The 25,525-nt window shown below is 31.7% G+C and overlaps 1 protein-coding gene across 1 annotated transcript in view; it reads right to left on the reverse strand.

Moving 5' to 3' along the window:
- Positions 1-25,525, reverse strand: part of LOC139529967 (uncharacterized) — a 48,102-nt gene that overhangs the window by 17,397 nt on the left and 5,180 nt on the right. Inside the window, exons 2-15 of the mRNA XM_071325968.1 lie at positions 24,911-25,222; positions 23,492-23,857; positions 22,836-23,141; positions 22,200-22,253; positions 20,471-20,770; positions 19,616-19,942; positions 16,240-16,584; positions 14,483-14,736; positions 11,027-11,093; positions 9,800-9,874; positions 8,136-8,345; positions 6,347-6,637; positions 3,096-3,419; positions 1,694-2,044 (exon numbers count right to left, since the gene is read on the reverse strand). Of these exons, the coding sequence (XP_071182069.1) occupies positions 1,694-2,044; positions 3,096-3,419; positions 6,347-6,637; positions 8,136-8,345; positions 9,800-9,874; positions 11,027-11,093; positions 14,483-14,736; positions 16,240-16,584; positions 19,616-19,942; positions 20,471-20,770; positions 22,200-22,253; positions 22,836-23,141; positions 23,492-23,857; positions 24,911-25,222 (3,582 nt within the window). The remainder of the gene's footprint in view (positions 1-1,693; positions 2,045-3,095; positions 3,420-6,346; positions 6,638-8,135; positions 8,346-9,799; positions 9,875-11,026; positions 11,094-14,482; positions 14,737-16,239; positions 16,585-19,615; positions 19,943-20,470; positions 20,771-22,199; positions 22,254-22,835; positions 23,142-23,491; positions 23,858-24,910; positions 25,223-25,525) is intronic.

The following is a 25,525-nucleotide window of genomic DNA, read 5'->3' on the forward strand; positions in this document are numbered from 1 at the left end:
GAATCCGCCCCCGATATAGATATGAATTCAATTTATATATAAATTTAATAACACTAAATGTATCAAAAGAATGAATATTCTTCTTCATTAGTGAAAGAAATGTTATTAAAAAAAAGGAATTTGTCTTGTTAATAGATATATTTTGGCATATACTTTGATTTTTTTTAAACTCATGTTTATCTCTGCAAGTGTTGATCGGGATTAAACACGTGTTACGCTAAGATCCAATCAAAGCTTACTCGTCCAAAAATTAATGACATATTAGTTGAATGATTTTCTTCAAATTTTGCTGCTTATTTGGACATGTATTACACGAATACTTTTTATTCATAGGATTAAAATTCTTGCATTGGTAAGTTGATAGGCATTTTATCTTATGATAAGATTTGAATTTTATTTACATATTTCCTAGTTTTTTTTAATTGAAATATAAACGTCGGTATCATCATTTCGTTACTTTCAGCGTTGTCCAATATACTATGCATGTCCATATATTAAAAATACATTTAATTACTGATTATTTTGCTTCATAAAGGGAGCGGGATGTTTTTTGCAACGCTAATTTATCACCCAAATATTTTTTTTTCAAATTAGCACTATTATCGATTCAGTATTCGGAAAATTGGGAATCATGCAGAACATTTTTTTGTCAAATGCTTGACCACAGTGAATTTTTTTCTCTTAAAATTTGGGATCAAAATATGTGTGGTTTTTTTTTTAGGAGAAACCCATACCATACCCCTTTGGAATTAAATGGCTAATCCCTTAGTGTACTGATATGAATAGTATTTTATTGAAATTGTTTGAAAAAAATATTGATGCCAACCGTAATATTTATTTAAAAAAAAGGAAATATGTCGGTGAACCAAAAAGTTCAAATCTAATTGAAAGTTAAACATTTAAAGTGCCCATGAACTCACTGATCATGCACGAGTGATTATATTCATAAAAAGTGTCCGTGTAACAATTAAAAAGAGTCCGTGTAACACCCGTTAATGTACTGTTTTTTTATAGCTCTGTTGGAGGGGGGGGGGCAAAGTCGTACAATTATTTATATTTTTGTATATAGATGTAAGGAGATGAGGTATGAGTGCCAATAATACAACCTCTCATCAAAATCACAATTTGTAAAACGTTAACAAATATAGGTCAAAGTACGGCCTTCTTTTACTGTTAAACAATACAACGTTTAATTCAATCATGTGTAATGGACGGAACACACAATGGTATACAGACAGAATTTCTGACATTCTGACTCGCTAATCAAGTATACAGTGATCCTATCTGTCTGGTTTTTCAAAAGACACATTACGTACGATGTGAATAACAAAACTTTAAAAAAAACTTAAGCTGTAGTCAACTTTTATCGATTATGAATAAAGGTCTAAATATACAGATATTCAAGAGGATTTAAAACAGAAAATAGCTCAATCGAAATGTTTATAACCTATTATTGCAGAAAGCCCAGCGTTAAACAGTATTTGATGTTCAAGAAAATCAAATGATTATTGAAAAAAAATGGTCCATATTTCCGGAAAATAACATTGTAAATTGTAAATAAACTTTAAAAGAGTGTTCCAGTCCGGTTGTAATATATGAACAAATCATACCATTCGACTAAGGTAAAATTAAAACTATCTATACATGTTCCCGTTAGGAACATAAGCTGTCAACTGTCAAATATTTTACTTACATTCTGACCAACATACATGTAGGACCGTCTGCCCTAGAATATTTCTATAATCCAAGTCAGCTCCATGGCAAAAAAGACTCTCCATTGTTTTGAAATCTCCTATTTGTGCACATTTCATTAAAACATTTCCTAAATTTTCATGATCAGTAACTGCACCGGCTTCTAAAAGTCTTTGTATCAAAGTCAATAAAACGTTGTTTCTTGTATCATTCCCATTTATGTAACTGTTTGTACTGTTGCAAAAAACATATATTGCCTTTTCCAAAGCTGTTTGACCTTTGGAATCTTTCATGTCCAGCAAAGGATTGACAACCAGAAGGCAGTTTAGCATGGACATAGCTGTTGTCTCATCTGATTCAAACAATTGAATAAAATTACACATTTAAACTAAATCCATGAATAACCTTATAACTAAAGCTACTTATAGAATATCAAAACAAAAAGTAACGGAATGAGGATCGACTTTGTAAATGAAAGTGAGTCGATTCTCATTTTTTCTCTTGAATTGTGGTAAACTAAGTAAAGTACACAGCTAATTTTGCATAGGTACTATTTATGTACTATTTATGTACCACAAATCTGTAGTACTGGAAATGTACTTTTAATATTCAGTTCTATTGTGTTACTTACGAATTATTGTTATATTTAAGTACCTGTATTTTACAGTACTTGATTTGTACTTGAAATTTAAGTACTACAAATTTTTGGTTGCACGGTTATATTTTCAGCATTTTGAACGTTTGTCTTTTTCAAATCTCATGAAGTTATGATTTCAAACATGGAATACTGTGATCATGGTTGGTATCATTTTTGTACCAATATTTCGGTACAAATCAAGTACTGGATATTACAAGTACCTTAATATTACAATAATTTTAAAGTAAAGAAATAGTACTAAATATTACAAGTAAATTTCCAGTACTATAGATTTTAAGTACAGAAATAGTACCTATGCAAAAGTAGCTGTGTAGCATAAGGACAAATGAGCAAAAGCAGCGACTCAGAGCATAACTTTATGTTTATGTTGATTATGCTGCTAATAAGCCATTTCCTTGTCAGACACTATATGGAACAATATATTGTGATAAAGACAGGCATGTACAAAACAAGATTACACTCATTTAATGATAACCTCTGATCGCCCTGGATATGCATGTATTAATTTCTACTGGAAATAGCAGTTTCTATCATTCAATGAATCAATTAACCATTATTCAATGTTTTTTTTATCAGAAATATAAATTATAAAAGCAGTTTGTGTTCGTCAATTATTTATAAAATATACGGGATATTTTAAAATTTATCAAAAGAGCGTCGATTTGTAATTTTAATGTCTTGTGATTTTAACTGCTTCTAAGAATGCTTCTAATATTTTCTGATTACAATTTCAGTTCATAATTACCATGAATATCAATAACATGGTGTAAAACAGTCGATCCTCCTATTCCAGCGTAATTCACATCAGCATTGCAACCAAGCAGCTTTTCAACAACAGCTACAACTCTTCTTTTGCAAAAGAAAATGAGAGGCGAATCCTCTTCATCTTTCGCAAAGTTAACATCGATCGTATTTTCAGAGTCAAGTAGTCGTGAACAAATACTAGTAATTAATATTTCATCAAACGTAATAAAGCGACGTAAAAATTTGAATAATTGGTAAAATATATGTTCCTTTCTTTTTCCCAAATCTGCATGTTTAACTAATTCGTTCAGGCATTCCAGTCTCCCTGAAACATAACGTCATAATTGAATGGAATGTTTGAAAGTTTCTTGTAAAACGAATTCATAACATTTCTGAAAACAGTAACATAAGAAGAAGAACGCGTATTGAACATTTCTGCAAACTTACCGTGACGTTTAAAGGAGCTAGATACAAACCGTAGTATGCGTTCGGTATTTTTGTATTATTACTTTTTATAACACATGGAAACGGGTAAAATTTCTCAAACAATTATATAAAAGTGGGTACACCACGCCAATATAATAGGAAGATGAAACGATACCAAAGAGATCATCAAACTCGAAGACGAATATACAATGCAATGGCAATAATGAACAAACCACCCATAAATTACATACACACCAAAACATAAAAAAAGAGATTGGGCAACTCAAACTCAACACAAATGGTGTAATCTCAATATGTGTGTCATAACAGTGTGAAGTTTCAAAGATCTTTGTTTTTAACTGAAGGACAAATTACCTACTACAACATTTCACCATCTTCTTATAGATTTGGTACTGTATGATTAATGATTATACAATGCATTTATATATATATATCAAAATGTGTTTTTTTTATCCAGCACACTCATACTAGGTTTGCACGTTGTTTTCAATTAAAAAGTTATCAAATATACCAGGATTATAATTAATACGCCAGACGCGCGTTTCGTCAACATAAGACTCATCAGTGACGCTCAGATTAAAAAGGAAAGTCAATTAAGACTATAAATATATACAAATGACTGAAGAATAGCCAACTATAATTACAACGGGCCGATGGATAATATAATTTTGATACAATGCACTACAAAATATAATCTACAACAGGTCTAAAAGGGAACAGCATCACCATAAAATAACAATAAAATGAACAAAATTAATGTTAAATATTTCGGATAACAGATATATTCTTTATTATGAGCACGATGTAAAATAAATCAGATCAATCTATTCTGATTATTAAACTGTAGGAATCTTGAATTTGACGTCAGTTAAGATGTTACAACAACTGCGTGTAAATACAGGGGCATTAAATTGAATGGAAAAAAGTAAAATCACAAAATTACTGAACTTAGAGGAAGATCAATTGGGAATGTCCATAATCACATGGCAAAATCAAATAACAAAACGCATCAAAAAACGAATGGACAAAAACTGTCATATTCCTGACTTGGTACAGGCATTTTCAAATGTAGAAAATGGTGAATTAAACCTGGTTCTATAGCGCTAACCCTCTCACTTTAATGACAGTCTCATCAATTTCCGATATTTTTACATTGATACGTTAAATAAACAGACACAATAAATATAATAGTCAAAATATGGGTACATCAGTCATCATCGTTTAACAATTTTAAAAGGAACAATTTAACAGAACACAAAAACATCTACTATCTACGAACACATTTATTGAGTGTCTGACGTCAGAAAATTATATACGTCACATAAATTTATATAAAGGGAAAAATCCTTTGATGGTTTTCGACCGTCTTTGATAGTCTGTGTTTTTCTTCTCTTAGACTTTTCAATATAATGTGTATGTCGACACTATTAATGGGAATATATGAAAGTATTAGAAAATTTAAACTAGAGGCTCTAAAGAGCCTGTGTCGCTCATCTTGGTCTATGCGTATATTAAACAAAGGGCACAGACGAATTCATGACAAAATTGTGTTTTGGTGATGGTGATGTGTTTGTAAATCTGACTTTACTGAACATTCTTGATGCTAACACTTATCTCTATCTATAATGAACTTTGCCAAGTAGTTTCAGTGGAAATTATTTTGTAAAAATTTACAAAATTATTAAAAATTATTAAAAATTGATTATAAAGGGCTATAACATCTTTAGGGGTCAATTGACCATTTTGGTTATGTTATCTTATTTGTAGGTCTCACTTTGCTGTACATTATTGCTTTTTGCAGTTTATCTCTATCTGTAATGATATTCAAGATAATGACCAAAAGCTGATTTTTTTTTCTTTAAATTACCAATTCAGGGGTAGCAACCCAACAATGGGTTGCCTGAATGTTCTAAAAATTTAAGGGTAGATAGATCCTGCCCTGCAGAACAATTTGTTTTCTGAAAGATTTGCTGGAAATGCTTTTGGTTAAGATATATGAGCCAAAAACTGCATTTTACCCTATGTACTATTATTAGCCATGTCGGCCATCTTGGTTCGCGGGAGGAGTCATCAGACACAATTTTAAAACTACATACCGTAATGTTGATTGTTTACAACTTTGGTTAAATTAATCTAAATAGTTTCAGAGGAGAAGATTTTTTTAAAAGATAACAAAAATTTACGAAAAAATTGTTAAAAATTGACAATAAAAGGGCAATAACTCCTTAAGGGGTCAACTAACCATTTTGATACTGTTGACGTAGAACTTACTTTGCTGAACATTTTTGCTGTTTACAGTGTATCTCAATCTATAATAATATTCAAGATAATAACCAAATACGGCAAAATTTCCTTAAAATTACTAATTCAGGGGCAGCAACCTAACAACGGGTTGTCCGATTCATCCGAAAATTTCAGAGCAGATAGATCTTGACCTGATAAAATTTTTTACTTCTTAAAAACATTTTTACTCCTGAAAAACATTTTTACCCCCGTCATATGTGCTCTAAATGCTTTGGTTTCAGAGATATAACCCAAAATCTACATCTGGTGCAGAAAAATTGGTACCGTTAATGTTATTACCCCTGTGTTCTATTTTTACCCATGGTGGCCATTTTGGCTAGTTGGCCAGATCACCGGACACATTTTTAAAACTAGATACCCTAATGATGATTGGGGCCAAGTTTGGTTAAATTTTGCCCAGTAGTTTCAGAGGAAAAGTTTACGGACGGCGGACAATAAGTGATGAGAAAAGCTCACTTTGCTCTTTGGGCCAGATGAGCTGGGTGAGCTAAAAACACTTACTGTTTGCTAACCGGCTCATGACTCCGTCTTTCAAAAAAGCAGGTCCAATTGTCGTGACACGCAAATCATCTGCAACTGTCAAGCAAATATCAATGGCATTCAAGTGGTCTTTTCCGCGGTAGAACATATTTGGATTTGCTTTTAGAATTCTTTGTACGACTTCAGAGTTCTCCGTGCGTACGGCTAATATCAAGGGAGAGTCATCACCTTCATTGTTGTGGTTTACGTTTGCTTTATGCGAGATTAAAAAGTCTATAATCTTCATGAGTTCCCAATATCCGTCATCAGTTTCTGTAGATTAAATTCATAAATATTGGGTTTGTTTTAAACATTTTTAATAAGAACCATTTATGAATTAAGGAGCACGGTTAGCAAATCAAAATGAATGCATAATATGTGCAAGGGGCATGAGCTGCAAACTGTTAAAAATATCAAAAATGTTTTGTATGTTTAATCATTTATGAAAGTGAAATAGTGAAAACATAATTCGATTTTAGTAGACAACTTTGTTCAATTGTGTATCAATAAGCTAGATCATCGCCAATGAACTATTCACTTACAAGTGACTAATTGAATCCGTATTCATGCATGTGACCTTCAATGTAACCTCATAGCTACGCATGTAATCAGTTATTTAATGAAAAACAATTTCAACATTGAAAGTAAAAGAAGAATGAAATTGGGTTGATTAATACTATCCGCAATAAAGAATTTAATATTGGTACCAAAGATGATAATAATTATCAAAGGTAACAGGATTCTAATTTAGTACGCCGGACGCACGTTTCGTCTACATAAGACTCATCAGTGACGCTCATATCAAAATAAAAATGCTTTTAATTTACAGTAGAGGTCAATCAAACTAATACAAATCCAATTCTACGTGGCAATATCTATTTAAATTTATATTTATGCTTATATCGTGTTAAATTGCAGTAGGTAGTCTTCGGAGGTCATCTCGATGGTTAATTAGATGACATCTTCACAAAAATACAAAAGAAATGTAAAAACATATTTTCGAGTCCATGCTTTGCAAATTTAAAAAAGATGTGGTATTATTGCCAACAGGAGACAAAATAATAGACATTAACAGCTGTAGGTCATCGTAGAGCCTTTAACAATGTGAAAATCCCATACTATTTGGTCAGCTATAAAATGTTCCAAAATGAAAAAAAAAATACTCAATTAAAACCAGAAAATTAACGGCATAATTAATGTACAAAATAATAAAACGAAAATCAAATATGTAAAACAGCAAAAATCGACTACCCCTGAAATACAAGCCCCAAACAGATTCCTAAAAGTTCTTTTTAAGGGTTACAATAGGAAAAACATCCCTAAATCGTAACATTTAATGAAAAGAAAAATAATATGTGCAATGAAAATTTCTAACTCGAACACAATGATATACCAAAAATATTACTGACTAAGCTGGATAACAGCAGACAGGTGGAGTTGATATAAAAAAACAAACATTCTTTTTAATTGCATGTTAAAATAATGGAATAATATTTGTACGTGTTTATGTCGATCACTAATATTTCTTAATTTTTAAACAAATCATTCGTATATCTATAAGATAATATGCATGCGTAAAAATCTGACAGAATTAAAGATAAGTAAATACTCCCAAAGTAGGCTTCATACCAGGACGAAGTGGTTGACTCGAACAGGAAATCTTACTTGTTGTCATGTTGATTTCTAACAATATGCGTATTCGACTATTGTAAATGAAAGCATCTTCATTATCATTAAAACATTTTATCATTCATCTACTTAATAATTATACCTTTGTTTTGATTAACGTAATCATTTCTGTCGTGTTCATTTGTTTCAGCAGACGATGATTGCTCTGATGCTTTCATTGGTAGCGCGTTCAGTTCATAAGAATGCACAATTCTACGATTTTGAACTCCTGAAAAGTCCGACATTTTGGCAAGTTTGTTTGAATTATCCATTAAGTAGTTTCTTTTTCGTTTTTTGTCTGCCGAGCCTGATTCTAAAATATATAGAATACTCTTATGAGCATATATTGGTTGGATAATAGCATGCAAAGTTATAAATTTTATATCAATGGTTCGTGTACACTGTAAAAACGTTAAGCACCGTCTTTAAAAAAATCAACTAAACCACTAACTCAGGCTACGCATAAGGTAGTAAGCTGAAAATGAAAACTGATAGTTCTATTTTCTGAGAATAATTCTTTTGTTTAGAATTTGGGAAAGTTATCGGTATAGATAAAGCTATACAGCTTTTGGCTACATTTTGATAACACAAGTGACATTTAAGTTTATCCAGATACCAATTGTTTAAAAACTGTATTTTTAGTAACATCGACTTTGACCAATAGAGCAACTGACTCCATAATTCAAAGACTTGATTCTTTCCTGTATATCTATTGGAATGATTTCCGGAAACCTTTGTTTCAAAAATATGCATAGACAAACAAACAGACGGACGAACATCGTATGCTGTGCAACCACCATATGGAAGTCATAGATAAGTTTTAATAACCTTTGAACTTTGACAAAAGATAGAGAATTTTTTCTTTATTCAATGAATTGAATACACAAATTACACAAGTTTTCTGGTAACATTTAATTGTTTATGTGTCACAAATACTCCCCGACACGTCTTTCAAAGTATTGAGTTAAAATTATTCAGCAAACCAAACAGCTTTGACAAGACAATATCCGCGTGAACTTGAAATTAATGATGCTACCAAAACATGAAGGTTTGCTTGATTGTTTCAATGATATAAGACAGATCGACGATTTAGCACCAGAGTTTATGGAACAATCATCAAATCGTTAGTTTTACTTTCTAATAAAAACATTCCGTTTGGTGATAAATGTAGGTGTCTCGTTTAAATTTAAATTTTTAGTTTGCGTTCATGTATGTTCACACTTTAAGGGGGAAATAAATTGGTAAATGGAAACGGAAAATGTCTCAAAGAGACCACATCTCAACCAAAGAGTTGAAAGTCTTTATCTTAGATTTTTGTATTAAGGTTCCAATTAAATATATAGATATGAAGATCAAGAGAGGACATATTTTATTATAAGTTATAGCTCTATTCAAAGTAAGTTCAGCATAAAAAAACAATTTACATACTGAAATCGTCATCATTGCTGATATATCACCCAAATACCTAGCAGTTATATTAAATATCTGTATGTGATGTGTTTCGATTGATCTTTGCTGATTTAGTCATACATTGTAACTCACAACAATACAGAATTACATTTCTGAAAAACGATAAAACTCTAGTACTTCTTAATCCGTTCAGTCCAGGTTTTTTACAATGTTCCTGTTGCTTAGTCCTTGGTTTCTATGCAATGTTATGTTGACTGTTGTTTGTATTTTGGTAGTTGACGTGTCGATTTGTGTTACTGTTTTGGCTTAAGAGATTGGTTATTCATTTTGAATCTTCCATTTCTCTCTCTATCTTACCTTCAAACAATTCTTCACGAAGTTTTTTAAATTGATTTAATTTAAAATCTTTTGCACTGTCATTCTGCAAAGGTCCTACAAAATGTAAATACACAAACATGATTATAATTTGATTTTATAATTCGAATAACAAAAATAATGTGATGTGGTATGATAGTTATTGATATACCCATCCATTTGACACAACAAGAAGAGAACGCAATCAACCATCAATCACTATATTATCGTCATAACACATCAATTCTATACCGTTTAGTAGCTAAAAAAACACACATACAAAACGGGTTAATACGGCTGTTTGATAGCATAGTGAAGATATTCGATAAATTATCCGTTTCAATAGATTACATGTAAATACATATTCTCAATGAATGTGTATACATACATACATTATCCATTTAAGATACAGATTATTGAAGGCATCTGATACCATAATTCCATGAATGCCTTGAATAATTTATCTTTCTTTTTATTTTTCTTGTCAATCATAATTTGATTTTGCCTTATATTTGTCGTCGTGTATTTTAGACGGTTCAGCAATTCTCGTATGTTAACTCGGTTATTTTTTTGTAATATTTGTATATTATTGGTCTGCTATTAAAGTTTAACTAAGAACGTGCAATGTCAAATGAGTGACTTAACGTCGAATAGAAGATTCGTGCATGTTAGCTATAGGTGTATCATTATTACGAAAGACATGCATAGAATATAGCACAAACTTAGTGTTAACACTTTAAATAATGTCTTTTCTCTAATTACCAATGAGCTGATTCGAATTGGGATCCACTTTTCGAGTTTCATAAATGTGGTTAATTGTATAAGTGTGGTTTAACTGCAAAACAGTGTTCCCTTAGAATTTTATTGATTTTGTTATTTTACTTTTTATTGTAAAACATAATAAAAATGATGTTTGTATAAACAAAAAAGTACTGTGTAGATCATTTAGATATTTTAGATATTTTCAGTCCTTATGATCTATCATAAAAGTAAAAGTTTGTGTGCAGGTTTTAAATCTAGAGTTTATAGCGATGATGATTATAAAGGTCAAAATGTTTCCTTTTTTTTTAAGGTATCTTCATTGAGATACACTCTTGTAGCACCATACGTGTAAAAAAATGCGCATCTGGTGCAAGAAAATTGGTACCATTAATTTTATTGTAATAAATTATCTTGTCCTGTCTTAAGAACAAATTTAATTTGTTTTTGTAGTCTACAATCATAAAATACCTTTCAATAAACATAAATGTAGAGCTGTGTTTCCGTCTTTTCCAACATGGTTAATGTTTGCGTTGTGCTAACAAATATACATGTAAAAGAATGTTAAAATATTCTAGATTCTGCATTGTTAAATGGTTGTGTAGGATAAGAACACAGCCCTTGCAATAATTTACCTTAAGAGAAACACATTTATTGTTACTCTCATAACAGTATCGATAGTAAGACAAGTTTCGAACAAATATGCAATTAGCAACTACTAAAACACAAATCATATATACATGGAAATAATCTATAAGAACGTGTCCTTGTCCTTCCATAATTTTCTAAACAGAAATTGTCTTCTGTTTTTGATATTGCAGAATATCACCTAACCGTGACTGTTGTGACGTTTTGAATTTCAATGAGCGTAATATATGAATCTATCACCTTTTGTATTACATGTACTAGTGAATTCATTATTAATGTCAGGGATTTCATAATAACAAATAACATTACCTTTACTTAATCTCCCAGAGATGCAAGGATTTGGTTTTTAAATTTGGCTGATAACCGAAGATCATGTTTTTGTTTTCGTTTATTTTTTCTAACTTCTAATGATATCTCCAAACTCAATCCATCGGATGTTGGGTGTGAACTGATCGAAATTAAGTCTTAGATACATGATATGTTATATAAGATGTTAATATAGTTGTGAATAGCTTTTAAACTCTCAGATCAGTGCTTGTTAAGGATGAGAAATTAAGCCGAAACTCAGCCACGTTCTATCTAAGTCAGTGTCTTTGTTTGATGAGTTTCGATGATATGTTGTTATTCAAATGATATTATCTTAGCTAAAGGTAGTCAACCATTGCCATCTAGCAAAAATTTTGACATTTGTGATAGTTGTCCAACCTACAGAATTAGAAATTGCAACTTACACTAAACATCCCAAGTATAACCAACTTTGATAACGTTTTATCATCTATACTATTAAACGAGAAGACCTCATTTTTGGTGTCGCTTCTCTCTTTTCCACAATAAATTAATCAACACGCCTCTGTGTCCCATAGGTACAGTGCATAGTCGCATTTGTCATCCATTCCTATGATTATTCAGATTCAGTTATTTTGGGAGAAAACCGAGAAAAAAGGCATCCGGATATTGTCCCCTCATCGGACAAAATTTTAAGTCAGATTAGAATTCCGGTTTGCGTTTTTCTGTATACTTTGAACATTCATATACAAAGAATAAAGTGTATTTTCAGAATTCTATCTGCTATCATTTTCAAGTTTACTATCCACGGCGGTCACATCTATATTATTAAACGATAGACCATTTTTGGTGTCGCTTCTCTCCTTTCCACAATAAATTAATCAACACGCCTCTCTGTCCTGTAGGTACAGTGCATAGTCGCATTTGTCATCCATTCATATGATTATTCAGATTGAGTTATTTTGGGAGTAAAACGAGAAAAAATGCATCCGGATATTGTCCCGTCATCGGAAAAAGTCAGATTTCACTTCCGGTTTGCGTTTTTCTGAATACTTTGAACATACATATACAAAGAATAAAGTGTATTTTCAGAATTCTATCTGCTATCATTTTCAAGTTTACTATCCACGGCGGTCACATCTATACTATTAAACGATAGACCATTTTTGGTGTCGCTTCTCTCCTTTCCACAATAAATTAATCAACACGCCTCTCTGTCCTGTAGGTACAGTGCATAGTCGCATTTGTCATCCATTCATATGATTATTCAGATTGAGTTATTTTGGGAGTAAAACGAGAAAAAAGGCATCCGGATATTGTCCCGTCATCGGAAAAAGTCAGATTTCACTTCCGGTTTGCGTTTTTCTGTATACTTTGAACATACATATACAAAGAATAAAGTGTATTTTCAGAATTCTATCTGCTATCATTTTCAAGTTTACTATCCACGGCGGTCACAGACTTTATTAAATAGAGAGGGTCTGTATACTTTATCAATGACCACCATGGATCAATTAGTAAACTTAGAATTGAAAGTAAATACACTACATTTATATAGTAACCCCGAACTGACAATGTAAAACAATTCAAACCTGTCCAGAAAACTAGCGGCCTTATTTCTGTACAAAAAAGTGAACGAAAAACAAATATGTAACACATAAACAAACGACAACCACTGAATTACAGGCTCCTTACTTAAATGTTCATGACATACTAAATGAAAACTATGTTCATATTGAAAATGATAGAAAACCAAAAATTGGGAATTTTGGAAATAAAGGAGGAGGGATAAAAAAAAAAGCATTTCCTGTCCCAAATACCTATATATGACTTATGATACTTTTGCTGAAATTCTCCAGTCATTCAATATTTTACAAAATTCTTCCAACAACACTTTACATACTTTAAACTACGCTCTGAATGCCCGCTATTTCGCGGGTGTGTTCTAGTTCCTATGTATATTAACAAAGCATGTAGTTTTTCAATCGCTGCTGTAAGCATTCTTTAAAGGTCAAACTTTCCACCTAATGTTCAACAACATAAGAAGACTCAAGTGTGGTAGGAATTCCAATCAGACAAGTTTCCATTAGCTTAGTGCATATAAAGTGGATGTAAGCATTAAGGGAGTTGTGTTTTTATATAGTTTTTTATAGCTTTCACATACTTTTTTTTACAGTTACCAATGAAGGTAAAACAGAAAAGCTCTTCGAAACATACACATTTTTAAGTGTCAATTTAATTTTTAACCGGACATCATAGAGTTGAACCCAAACTCATTTATACCTTTTCAAGCCAGCTTTTAAAATAATGTTTCAGTCACGAAAAAACCCAGACATACATATTCGCATACTTACTTAATTTAAAGCAGAGTAAATATATGTATAATTGTTTGATACAAATTATACCAATAGCTAAAATGTATACTTCATAGGGATCAAAATGTATTTAAAGAGAATGTACACAGTAAGATTGTGCTCGTGTGTCAATATATTTTGTGCTTATAAGAACAACATGTTTTGGAAGATAATCAACATGAAATAGTGTAGACCGTCTTAGTCATACTTTAAACAACTATTAACAATGTTTTAATGATCTGCCGACATACTAAATAATGCTCTAACATTATTTTTATTTTCTAAACGACTGGATTTGCGCGACTGATTGTTGATTTTCAGTCCACTATTGTTTCAGCTTCCCATGACCAGAATGTTATTCTACTGGGCTGATAGTTAAAATTAATGATACTATTATTTCTGTAAACAAAAACGCTAAAGCATCAAAGCAGTGACTGCTTTCTATATCAAAGAAGAATTGTTTCTGCCAAATTGTACACATCTTTTTTTAACATATTTTGTTTCCAATGGTGTTTTTTTTAAATTTTAGTATTTATCTGGCATTTTAATTCTTTTGGTTTTAAATAAGTCCACTCATGCAGACGAAACAGTGTATAAAAGTATAAGCCGGCTGTTTTAGTATGCTTTTTCTAACTCTTACCTGTACCAAAATGCTAACAGCTGAATAGAAATCGTGATTAATTGCTTCCATTAACGTTGAATTGCCCTCTGTATCACAAATATTTGGATCAGCCCCATGATCTAGCAAAAACTGTAACGTGTTGGGAGTTGATTGTCGATTTGATTTCCTTATGTGACGCATCAACACCGTTTCTCCAATATTATTGACTGCATTTATTTCAGCGCCCGAAATCAGCAATGCTGACACTACGTCTTTATCAAATGATGTAGCATCTTAAATATGCAACAATAATACCATACATTAAGATATAGGGAATTTTCCATAATGTTCAATTACTATAAACAATAGAAATAATTGTAAACGGTACAAAACAGTATCGAAGTATAATAAAGGAGAAGAGTATATATTTTTATTCTCATAAACCAAAATCCATGGTCGAAGATATTATAAACATTTATAATATAACATATACTAGTAGTCAGAATTAATACAATTGATAATCTACAACTGGAAAAACATTTCCAGCTGCATGTAATATAAAAACACATTACCATCATGTGCATGCATACAATATTATATAAAAGTTATTGAACAATGTTTCCCCTAAGAGTCCAGTTGTTTATTAATCAGTCTGATAAATTTGCACAAATGATTCAGCATACTGATGTTTCTAATATTCTAGAGTATAATTGGTCAAAGATGTTTTCATATGATATGAACCTTTTTCAATTGATCGAAAATGTATTATTTCTTCAAGAATATTTAACATCATGTAATGTAGTACAGTATTAAAAGCTCCATTCTTTGGATCAAAAGACTAAAAATATGTCTGTTCTATGGTCGGGTTGTTGTTTCTTTGGCACATTCCCCATGTTCATTGTCAATTTTGCCTAGATGGTAATTCCGTTTTTGTATATTACTTTTAATGTGAACCCTGCTTTTGTTTCCAAAGGTTTTTTTTGTCTCTGTTTGATATAAATACAAGGCTAGTTTGCAACCATGAAGTAACACTCCACAGCGATCTATAAGATATAACATCCTTTTTCACGTTTTTTTCTTTTTATGCATTGGATAAAATAAAATAATGTGTAGACTGGAGTTCAAGATATGACAAAATATTCTTTTATATTACGAGGAGTACATATTCAGTTTTTCCGTTACTATAGGCGTAATCGTATTGAATGGCTGTGCACCATTTCACACATGTTTTGAAAAGTCGTTAATGCCAAAGTTGATATAACTTAGGCAATAAAACTGGTTAAAATCAATCTAAATTAATTTTGGTATGATTAAAATCATTTCATTCAATGTAACTTCTACTAAACTTTAAGGTGGTACCTAACACTACAGGGAGATAACTCTGTAAAGTCAGCTAAACGTTTTAATTACATTGTGTTGTAAAAGGAATAGTAAGCTTCTCAATGATCAAAATTGATGGTTGTCAAATTGCTATATAATCAGTGTAATTTTCTGACAAAACGGTTGGTTCAAAAAATTTTAAATTTTTATATTTTTGTAAATACTTTAACAAAATTTTACGAAAATTAAACGAGCCAAATTAGTTTTAGTGAAAGTGTTGGGTACCACCTTGAGTAGATTCGCATGGTATTGATTTCGATAAACGCTTTATATGATTTCGAATAACTTTCTATGATATGCTAAGGTCAAAAGTTTTGTCAACGTTCGTGTATTGTTTTCGGAGATTGAGTAGATTTTTAAATAATAGTTGGAGTTATTAAATCCTGTTTCACGCGTACAGAATACATAATACACACCCATGTGACAGTGTAGAGCAGTATTGCCATCGCTGTCTTTTGATGATATGTCAGCCCCGAGTGACATCATTTTTATAATAATATCACATGTACAGCATTTGGCAGCAACATTCAGTGGGTACGTTTTCTGTTTATCTGGGATGTTTACCTCTGTGCTGTACTTTAATAGGGCACGAATATTGTCAAGATATTTCTGGTTGTTTCTGATTCTGCATCTTAGTGCTATGTGTAGTGGCATTTCTTCGTATATCGTCTTCGATTTCAGTGAGGCTCCTGCCTGCAGCAGCATGTTTAGGATTAAATGTTGGTCATTGGTATTGCTTGCTATGAGAGTGGCTTTCCTATCTTTAAAATGGTTAAGGTTTAATATATAATTACTTGAAATCGAAAATTGAAAGTTATACATATAAATTTGATTACGACTTATAACTGACTGTTTTGAACAGATTTCAAAGCTTTTCATCAATTTGATCAAAAAAGAAATATACTCCAGAAACCATACAAAAACGTTTTGTGAATTTAGACCAAATAAAACTGCTTAAATTAATAGTCACGGCAATTTGATAACAGTTTTTTTAAGACAGATTTATTTTTTAGAACTGTTAGATTTTTTTGAAAAACTAAGGATTTTCTTATCCCAGGCATAGATAATCTTAGCCGAATTTGGCACAACCTTTTCGGAATTTTGGATCCTCAATGCTCTTCAACTTGTACTTGTTTGGCTTTATAAATATTTTGGTATGGACGTCACTGATGAGTCTTATTTAGACGAAACGCGCGTCTGGCGTATTGAAATATAATCCTGGTACCTTTGATAACTATTAGTAAACCACCATTTTTTCCTTTTTTCTAAGATAAGCATTACTTCCTTCTTTTATCCCCTTGCAAAGGAGCTGTTAAATATAATTAATGTTTCGCATGTGTATTCGACACAAAATGAGGCAAATGCATCAAAAGTATACATTTATGTATGTATGTACATTATGTATGTGCCTGTTCCAAGTCAGGAGCCTGTAATTCAGTGGTTGTCTGTTGTTTATGTGTTACATATTTGTTTTTCGTTAATTTTTTCAAATGAATAAGGCCGTTAGTTTTCTCGTTTGAATTGTTTTACATTGTCATATCGGGGCCTTTTGTAACTGACTATGCGGTATGTGCTTTGCTGAAGTCCGTACTGTTACCTATAGTTGCTGTGTCATTTTTTATAAAATCTGCAATTCAGAACCTGTCTGTCGGTGGTTTTGGATCTTCTGTTCAAGAAACAATCCCTGTATTGGAACTAAAAATTCCATACCAACATCATAACTCCATTATCATTTCCAAGATGCCAGACACATTGCCGTTAATGATTCAACTTTCGTAAGGTATGGATTTGTTGCATATAATTGTAGACATTGTTTATTGCAGGTTAGATAAATTGATGAAAATTACTTCTAAGGACGGGAAATAACAGTTTGTTTTAATTTACATTTGGCAAAAGAGTTTGAACGATAAACATTGTATCCTTCATTTGTTTAACCATCAAAACATTCCTGATTACACAAAGACTAAAAAACAAAACCCTTCATGACACATACATCTACATCGAAGTATTCTATGCGTAGGCAGGTATAAGAGATCTTAACGCGCAATGAAGTAATTTGACACTTCCATTGCTCTATTATCATTATCCCAATACAAGTGTAGTTCCACTATTAAATCTACATGATCGTAAACAATGTACAACTTTCCGATTTTCTGGTCAAAGGAACACTATTTCATACCAAGAACTTTATTTTACTAATGGAAAGAAGTGGTTACCCGGTGAATCCAAAACTATAACTTTATCTGAATAGATCAAAGTTGTTCGATCAGTCATGCATTCAGAATCGTTTTCAAAATCTAAGAAGCAAGACATGCACTCAATAACCCTTGGTTGTGGATGTACTTTTATTATCCTTTCTAAACAAATATATTGTTGTTCAAACTAACAACCAAATACACAACACTGATTTTGTATGCAAATCTTTATATGTTATCTGTGACTTATTTATAACAAAACTAAGACTTTTGAATAACCTCTACATCATATTCTTGATAATTCAGTCGTTGCAATATTATTAACTATGCTTGATTTAAAGATCGAATACAGAAATGGAAATCGCAGAACACAATATTGACACGCTAGAATCTTGACCAAAATGTCAACTTTTCATTTCTTATCAGTAACTTTCTCTCTGTCTTATTATATAGCGTTTATATCTAAATTGATTCGTCACGCCCGTAAAGGCTTACTCTTTACACAGTACATTACCGGGATGTACCCATTACTCTTAATCTTTTCCAACAAAGTTATGTCGACGACCAGCTGCAAATAAGACTTAATAAATTTTGCGACACCGTCTAGAGTTGATTGATTGATGTGATATGTATGTTTTCTATACTCTTAATCCATTTTTTAAAGTCTAACATTTAAGAAACCAAAATATTTTCATGTATGAGTTGTTTTCCCATTGTAGGAGACTGTACGGTAATTCGTATTTAAAATGTCATTTGAATTCTGGGAAACAGCTGTCTCATAGGCAGTCATACCATATTTATGTAGTCTTCTAATCTGTAATATTCCGATTGTATCCAAATCCCGATTGTATCTTTGATGATATTGTGTAACATGGTGATGGAGGATTAAAGCACAATAACTGCGATTCATATATGGCGGTATCCCCTAAATATGTTGACACCCCGAATATTATTTCTTTTTATACGATTGTTTGTACTTTGGTTGATCTTTTTGTCGATTTATGAGATTTAAACATAAATGTAAACTACTGTTGCCTTATTTTGATCCATGGTCTAGTTAAGGTTACATTAATCGTTTTGAAATATGTATTGATTCGATGTTAAACTAGAGGCTACAAAGAGCTTATGTCGTCCACCAAGTTCTATGCTTATCTTTGTCAACGCCATTATGGACACACTCTACTTCTGTAAGCTAGAACATGATTAACGACTAATTGTCTTTTTCTTGATATAACAATTTTCTTTTGTTCCAAATCTCTTTATCTCCTTTAGTTTTTGGCCAATACAAACAAGATAAAAAAAAACGTAATTAAAGAACAGACTCCTATGAGGAGAACACATATAATTTCATCTATGCTGACCTATAGAATGTGCCCTTTAAATTCTTTGACCAATGTTTGACATATTTCCTTATCCTTTGAATATAAAATGGAAATAGAAATGGAAAACGTGTTGAAGAGACAACAACCTCATATACAAATCTATAAACCATATATATTTATCTTAAAGTTGTTACAAGATTTTAGACTCTAAAAATACATTAATTATCGTTAATTGTTAGATATGTTTTCAAAGATATTACATAAAAAATACTTACCATTTCTGAAATGTGCATGCAGTGGTGTGTAGTTTTCTATCCCTTTATGATTTACATTGGCTTTTGCATCCAATAGAGCCTTTACTAATTTTGGCGCTCCAAGGAGAACCGCTTGCAACAGAGGCGAATGTCGACCATCTTCCACCAGATTTGGATCGGCTTTGTATTCAAGAAGAAGATTAACAAATTGCTCTTTCTGATCGATGGACAATTCCGGCATATCTCTTAATACCATTTCTAAAACTGTATCATTTGTGGAACAAGTAGGACTTTCCGATACAACAGATGACGATGAAGAAATCTTCCTGTATTTTTCACTAGAACCTCCTACGTTATGAACATAAAAAAATTGAGACGCTGTTCGTAACATTTTCAATTAAAATAGTGTAATTTGAAATGCTTTTAAAATTTATTAATTTATGTTAATTCGATTTAAACGTTATGTATTGTTAAACAATTAATTTTCAAATTAATGTCATCAAACGAATGAAACTTCATTCACTGATATCATAATTAAATGTGATATTTTAGTTGTATTTCAATTTTTGTCAATGCGTCGTCAGTTTGTCATCGAGTTCTGAGATTGAATATCCTTTTGGTATATGTTGCCTATTGTTTAAGTGTTAATTATCAGGCTTTGTCCTTACTATAGGTAAATTAAACTCTTTTGCAACAAAAGTAAGGGGTTACACCTTGGCGTGAAATCCACGATATAAAAGTTTAATGAAAACTAGTATGGGAATTTGTTATAAAGATGATATATCACTCAGTAAGTGTACTACAAAGATTTAAACAAATATAAATTCGAAACAAAATCTACGAAAAAAATATAGTTTATGCAATCAAATATCATACCATCAACAATTGCTTTTTTTCTTTTGAGTGCTATTTTGTGGTTCACACAAGGCCTTGATTTGAGCATTAGTTTTACTATCTCAGTCTGATCACGTCTTATAGCTGCTGCTAAGATTGCAACAAACCGATCATCATCAACAGTTGTACCTCTCTCTAATATCGTGTTTACTATTTCCTCATTACAAAGCCATACTGCTACCAACAGAGGATGAATTTTAGATTTCGTTGGTTTGTCTATCGCAACACCAAACTCTAGAAAGCTTTTAAATACTATAGTTCTTGACCTGTTGTTTGTAATTTCTGGGAGGAAAATGCAATTAATAATTAGTATACATAGTGGCAAATATAAACATACAACATATGTTCATCGAGATAAAATCGTTTAATGCACTTTGAATATTATAACCAGTTCTAAAGCTTACCTACAAATTGTACCAGATCAGGAAACGTTATTTTGTAAATAAACTATGCTTTTAATAGATTGGTCGGAATACAACACAAATTCTGATCAGTACTCGATCATTTCGACCTTTGCCCGACTAATGTCTGATCATTTCCAGATTAACTCGACCAATGTCCGTTCGCTTCCAGATCACTGCGATTTCTATATTTATGTTACCACAGACCAACTCGACCAATACCCGATCCCTTTGCGACATCATTCGAACACTTTAAAACGATTAGACATTAGTCGAGCAAAGATCGAAATGATCGAGTACTGATCTGAAATTTTGTTGTATTCTGACCAATCTCGAGCTCTACACGATCCTTTCCCGATCAATTCGACCGCTACTCGACGAATTCCCGATCTCTTCTCGAGTGACTTGCTTCTCGGTCCTTACTCGATTGTTTTTGACATGTCAAAAACTCTCGGGTAGCTGGTCAGATCGATGACGAGTAGGGTAGACTATCCCGAACATCCTTGTCGATTGAGTCCGACAAGTCTCCCGATCACGTAATTTGTCTTGATTCGGCTTGATCGAGTTGATCTGATCGGCAGTGTGAACCTAGCTTTAACTTCATATTCAATGATACATTTCTAACAGATGTGACATATGATATGCTTCATGTTGAAGAGATGATTTTTTTGTTTTAAAAGATTTATCTATTATGATTAAGCATATTTGCCTTTCTTTTCCAAGACTGAAAGCACTCAAATAAATAATATTATTGATGAAAAGGGGGTTCTTTTTTAAAATCAAATTAATTGGCTGAATTCTCAAAATTAAGAAACACAATCCAAAAAGAATGGTTTAAAATGTTAAATGAAGAAAGTTCAAGAAAAAATATAGTTTTAACAAAAAACTCACTTCTTATAAATGAAAAGAATATTTCCAAACATAACTAATTAGATTCAAGGCAAAGCATATACAATTTCAATACTCTTCATGTACGTACATGTATTTCCTAGATAACATTTTTATGCTTTATGTCATAGTCAAATATTTAAGATATTACGCTTAAAAGAGTTTGATTTAAATGTTTACCACTTTAACCAATTCAAAATACGTCCACAATACGTCATTATAAGATTCACATGGCGATATGTAGACACCAGCTTACAAAAAATGATTCAATTTGGAAAACAAAGTATTTGTAAATAAATGTTGAACTTCATAGAGGCAAACTATTGTAAAATGATATCATATGCATGTATTTTATTTTTAAAGCGATAACAACGTTTCTATATCAATTGAAACGCTTTCTCTATCATCTCTTAATAACTCACCAGTACTTCGATATTTATCTAGATGTTGTTTTCCCAGCTTTTCCTTTACTTTCACTGAAAGAGTAGTAAAAGAATAAAGATTATTACAATCGTAAGCTATAAATTTGAATAATTATCATGGTCACATTGTAATGGTGATATTCTATTTATTATTTTGTACTGCTTATTTGTATTTGAAACAAGAATGAAAACAATAGAATGAAAGGTAGTGTTGCCTGCATTTCTTAATTGCAATTATGGTGTTTATAATACGTTACTTATCTACATCTAAATAACCATTTAAGTATGCGGTCAACTCTCCAGAAAACTGTGCAAAAATATCCGAAACAACTCATGTCTGTCATATTTGTTTTTCGTACATTGTATTGTTAATAGTGTCTCTGTTAGTCTTCTAATTTGATCGACGGGGCCTTGTATAACCGACTATACGGTATGGTTTGTTTTATTTGTTGAATTTTGGCGGATAGTTGCCTCATTGGCAATCCTACCACATCTTCTTATTTTGTTTACCGACAGTTTTCATTAGATTGGTAATTGTAACAGAAATAGTTTTCATACAATTGAAAATGTTTACTACTTGTTTAAGCAAATGTGAAATTTAAAATTCGTGTACTTTTTAAACAAATATTAACATACGTGCAAAAAGGTCAAATACTGTTTCTCCGGTATCATTTGTATAGTTTACGTCAGCACCGGCTTCAATAAGATCACATGACACATTGAAACGGTCGTCTGATATAGCTAGCATCAATGCAGAAGATTTTCCAGGTGTAACCAGATTTGAATTGGCCCCTTTTTTAAGCATCATTTCTACAACACTGTTGTCAAACTTTCTTTCTAGGACATGAGTCAGTGGATACCCTCCGTCACTGCATACATCATTTAAAGGAATTTCTTTATCTATTAATGCTTTCATAATATCATCTCTATTTGTAGATGTCACTGTAATGTAAATAAGGATTATTTTAAGACAAATAAAAAGATTAATAACTTGTTTGGAAAGGCATACCACCGTGATATAGGAAAGGATAATTCTTAATGTTCAATACCAAAACTTTTTTTGTAACGTGTTTTGGACTATTATCAAAGATCACAGTTTGATGAAGGAAAAATAAAGGGGGTTTTAGTCATTAGAGTGCAATAAAATGTGACCCATATATTGTAACAATTTAATAGGCTTTGCTTAACTCGTTGAATAAGTTTTTCTTAAAATATCTTATTAAACATATCACGACAAAGTACTTTTGACATTCTAAAGATTCTTGTAGTGAAAACAGCTTCTGATATCTTACATTTTAAGCAGGTGGTGAAAGGCGTTTCACCTTTACCATCTGTATACATGACATTCGTTCCTTTATCAATTAAAAGATTTACAACGTTTCCCAATCCTTTTTCTATGGCAATCACAAGAGGAGATGACTTGCTATTTCTGTTACAGTTAGGGTCTACGCCATTTTCCAACATTTTCGACAAAAAACTTTCAATAGTAGCACTTGAACCATCAGACAGCAAACTGCTTCCTGAATAGTAACTATTAGCAAAAGGTCGACACTTTAGTAAGGACTCTAACGGATAGACATTTTCGTCATTAGGCTTATTCAAATCAGATCCAGCCTCAATCAGTATGTCACTTATTTCCCTGGAAGTGGCATCAAGCACTGAAAAAAATCTTACTGTTTAACATTACCTTTATATAGTCTAAACATAATATATAAAACGTCTAGGGTAAGGTTACGTAAAAGAGGGACGAACGATACCAGAGGGACAGTCAAACTCATAAATCGAAAATAAAATAACAACGCCAACGCCATACGTAAGTATGTATGTAATAATTCATTGTGACAAGTTTGATACCCTTGTAATCTTATTAATTTTGTACGAGTAAATGTAGTAAAATTGAAAATGGAAATGGGGAATATATCAAAAAGACAACAACCAGACCAAAGAGCATATAACAGCTGATCGCCATCAAATACTTCTGCTGGCTCTCTGATTGTTCGTTTTGTTCTCGATTCATGACATGTCAACAGTTTTTGATATATGGATTCTTTTTACAGGATCTTTAAAGGATCTAAAAATCTTTCATATTAATTTATGAGGTTCATCTACATTGAGAAGATCTAATAAACTCATGGTTTTTAACAAAAAGTAGTTCATCAAGTTATATGCAATTATTGCAAAAGAACCTAACAAATATGTTAGGGTTGAAAAGTTTCTCTTATTATTCTGCAGTTTCAAGCTTTTGGAAAAACTTTTAAAAATGTTTGGTCCTCAATGCTCTTCAACTTCGTATTTAAATTTATTTGGACTTTTTTTTAACAATTTTTTCATTCGAGCGTCACTGTTGAGTCTTTGTAGACTAAACACTCGTCTAGCGCAAATATGAAATTTCAATCCTTGTATCTATGATGAGTTTATTGATATCTTTCATCTATTGACAAACTTTAATGAATGTGTTGCAAATAAGTATGGATATATTGTTTTTTAATTGTACTTTGTCTGATCATAGAATTCACTGGCATAATAAGATTTAGTATTTTGAATCAACTGAGTAAACTGATACTGTTGTCAATTGATAATATTTTCAACTAAAAGAACAGTATATCAATTTAACATATAATGTCACACACGCATGAAATTAACCACCGATTTTGGTAAAAAAAGAATATACACGACCCTAAATACACTTAATTAGACATTGACTAACTTACCATTTTCACAACAAACATGGATAGCAGTGTATCCGTTTTTCCCAAGGTGGTTTACGTTGGCTTTGTGCTTTATCAGCATATCTACAACATCCGACATTTTTTTCCTTACAGATATAATCAGAGGTGAATCTTGTCCCTGCGGTATCATGTTCGGATTGGCTCCTTCTGATAATAATTCTGTAACGATCTGTGATAATTTTGAAGAAGTGGCATTTGTCGTATTGTTTAGCAGCAGTCCTAGAGTTGACACCTTGTGTTGTACTTCGATTGTATTTACAGAAATACCTGATTTACGGAATAAGCACAGCTGACCTGAAATAATCATCATCAGTTTCATATCTGTTGAATTATGTTAGTTAAGTCGGTAGCACACAAATGAAAGATGTACATTGTATATGTAGCTTAAGTCGGTAGCACACAAATGAAAGATGTACATTGTATATGTAGCTTAAGTCAGTAGCACACAAATGAAAGATGTACATTGTATATGTAGCTTAAGTCGGTAGCACACAAATGAAATATGTACATTGTATATGTAGCTTAAGTCGGTAGCACACAAATGGAAGATGTACATTGTATATGTAGCTTAAGTCGGTAGCACACCAATGGAAGATG

This window comes from Mytilus edulis, chromosome 7, assembly GCF_963676685.1.
Source record: "Mytilus edulis chromosome 7, xbMytEdul2.2, whole genome shotgun sequence".
NCBI lineage: Eukaryota > Metazoa > Mollusca > Bivalvia > Mytilida > Mytilidae > Mytilus > Mytilus edulis.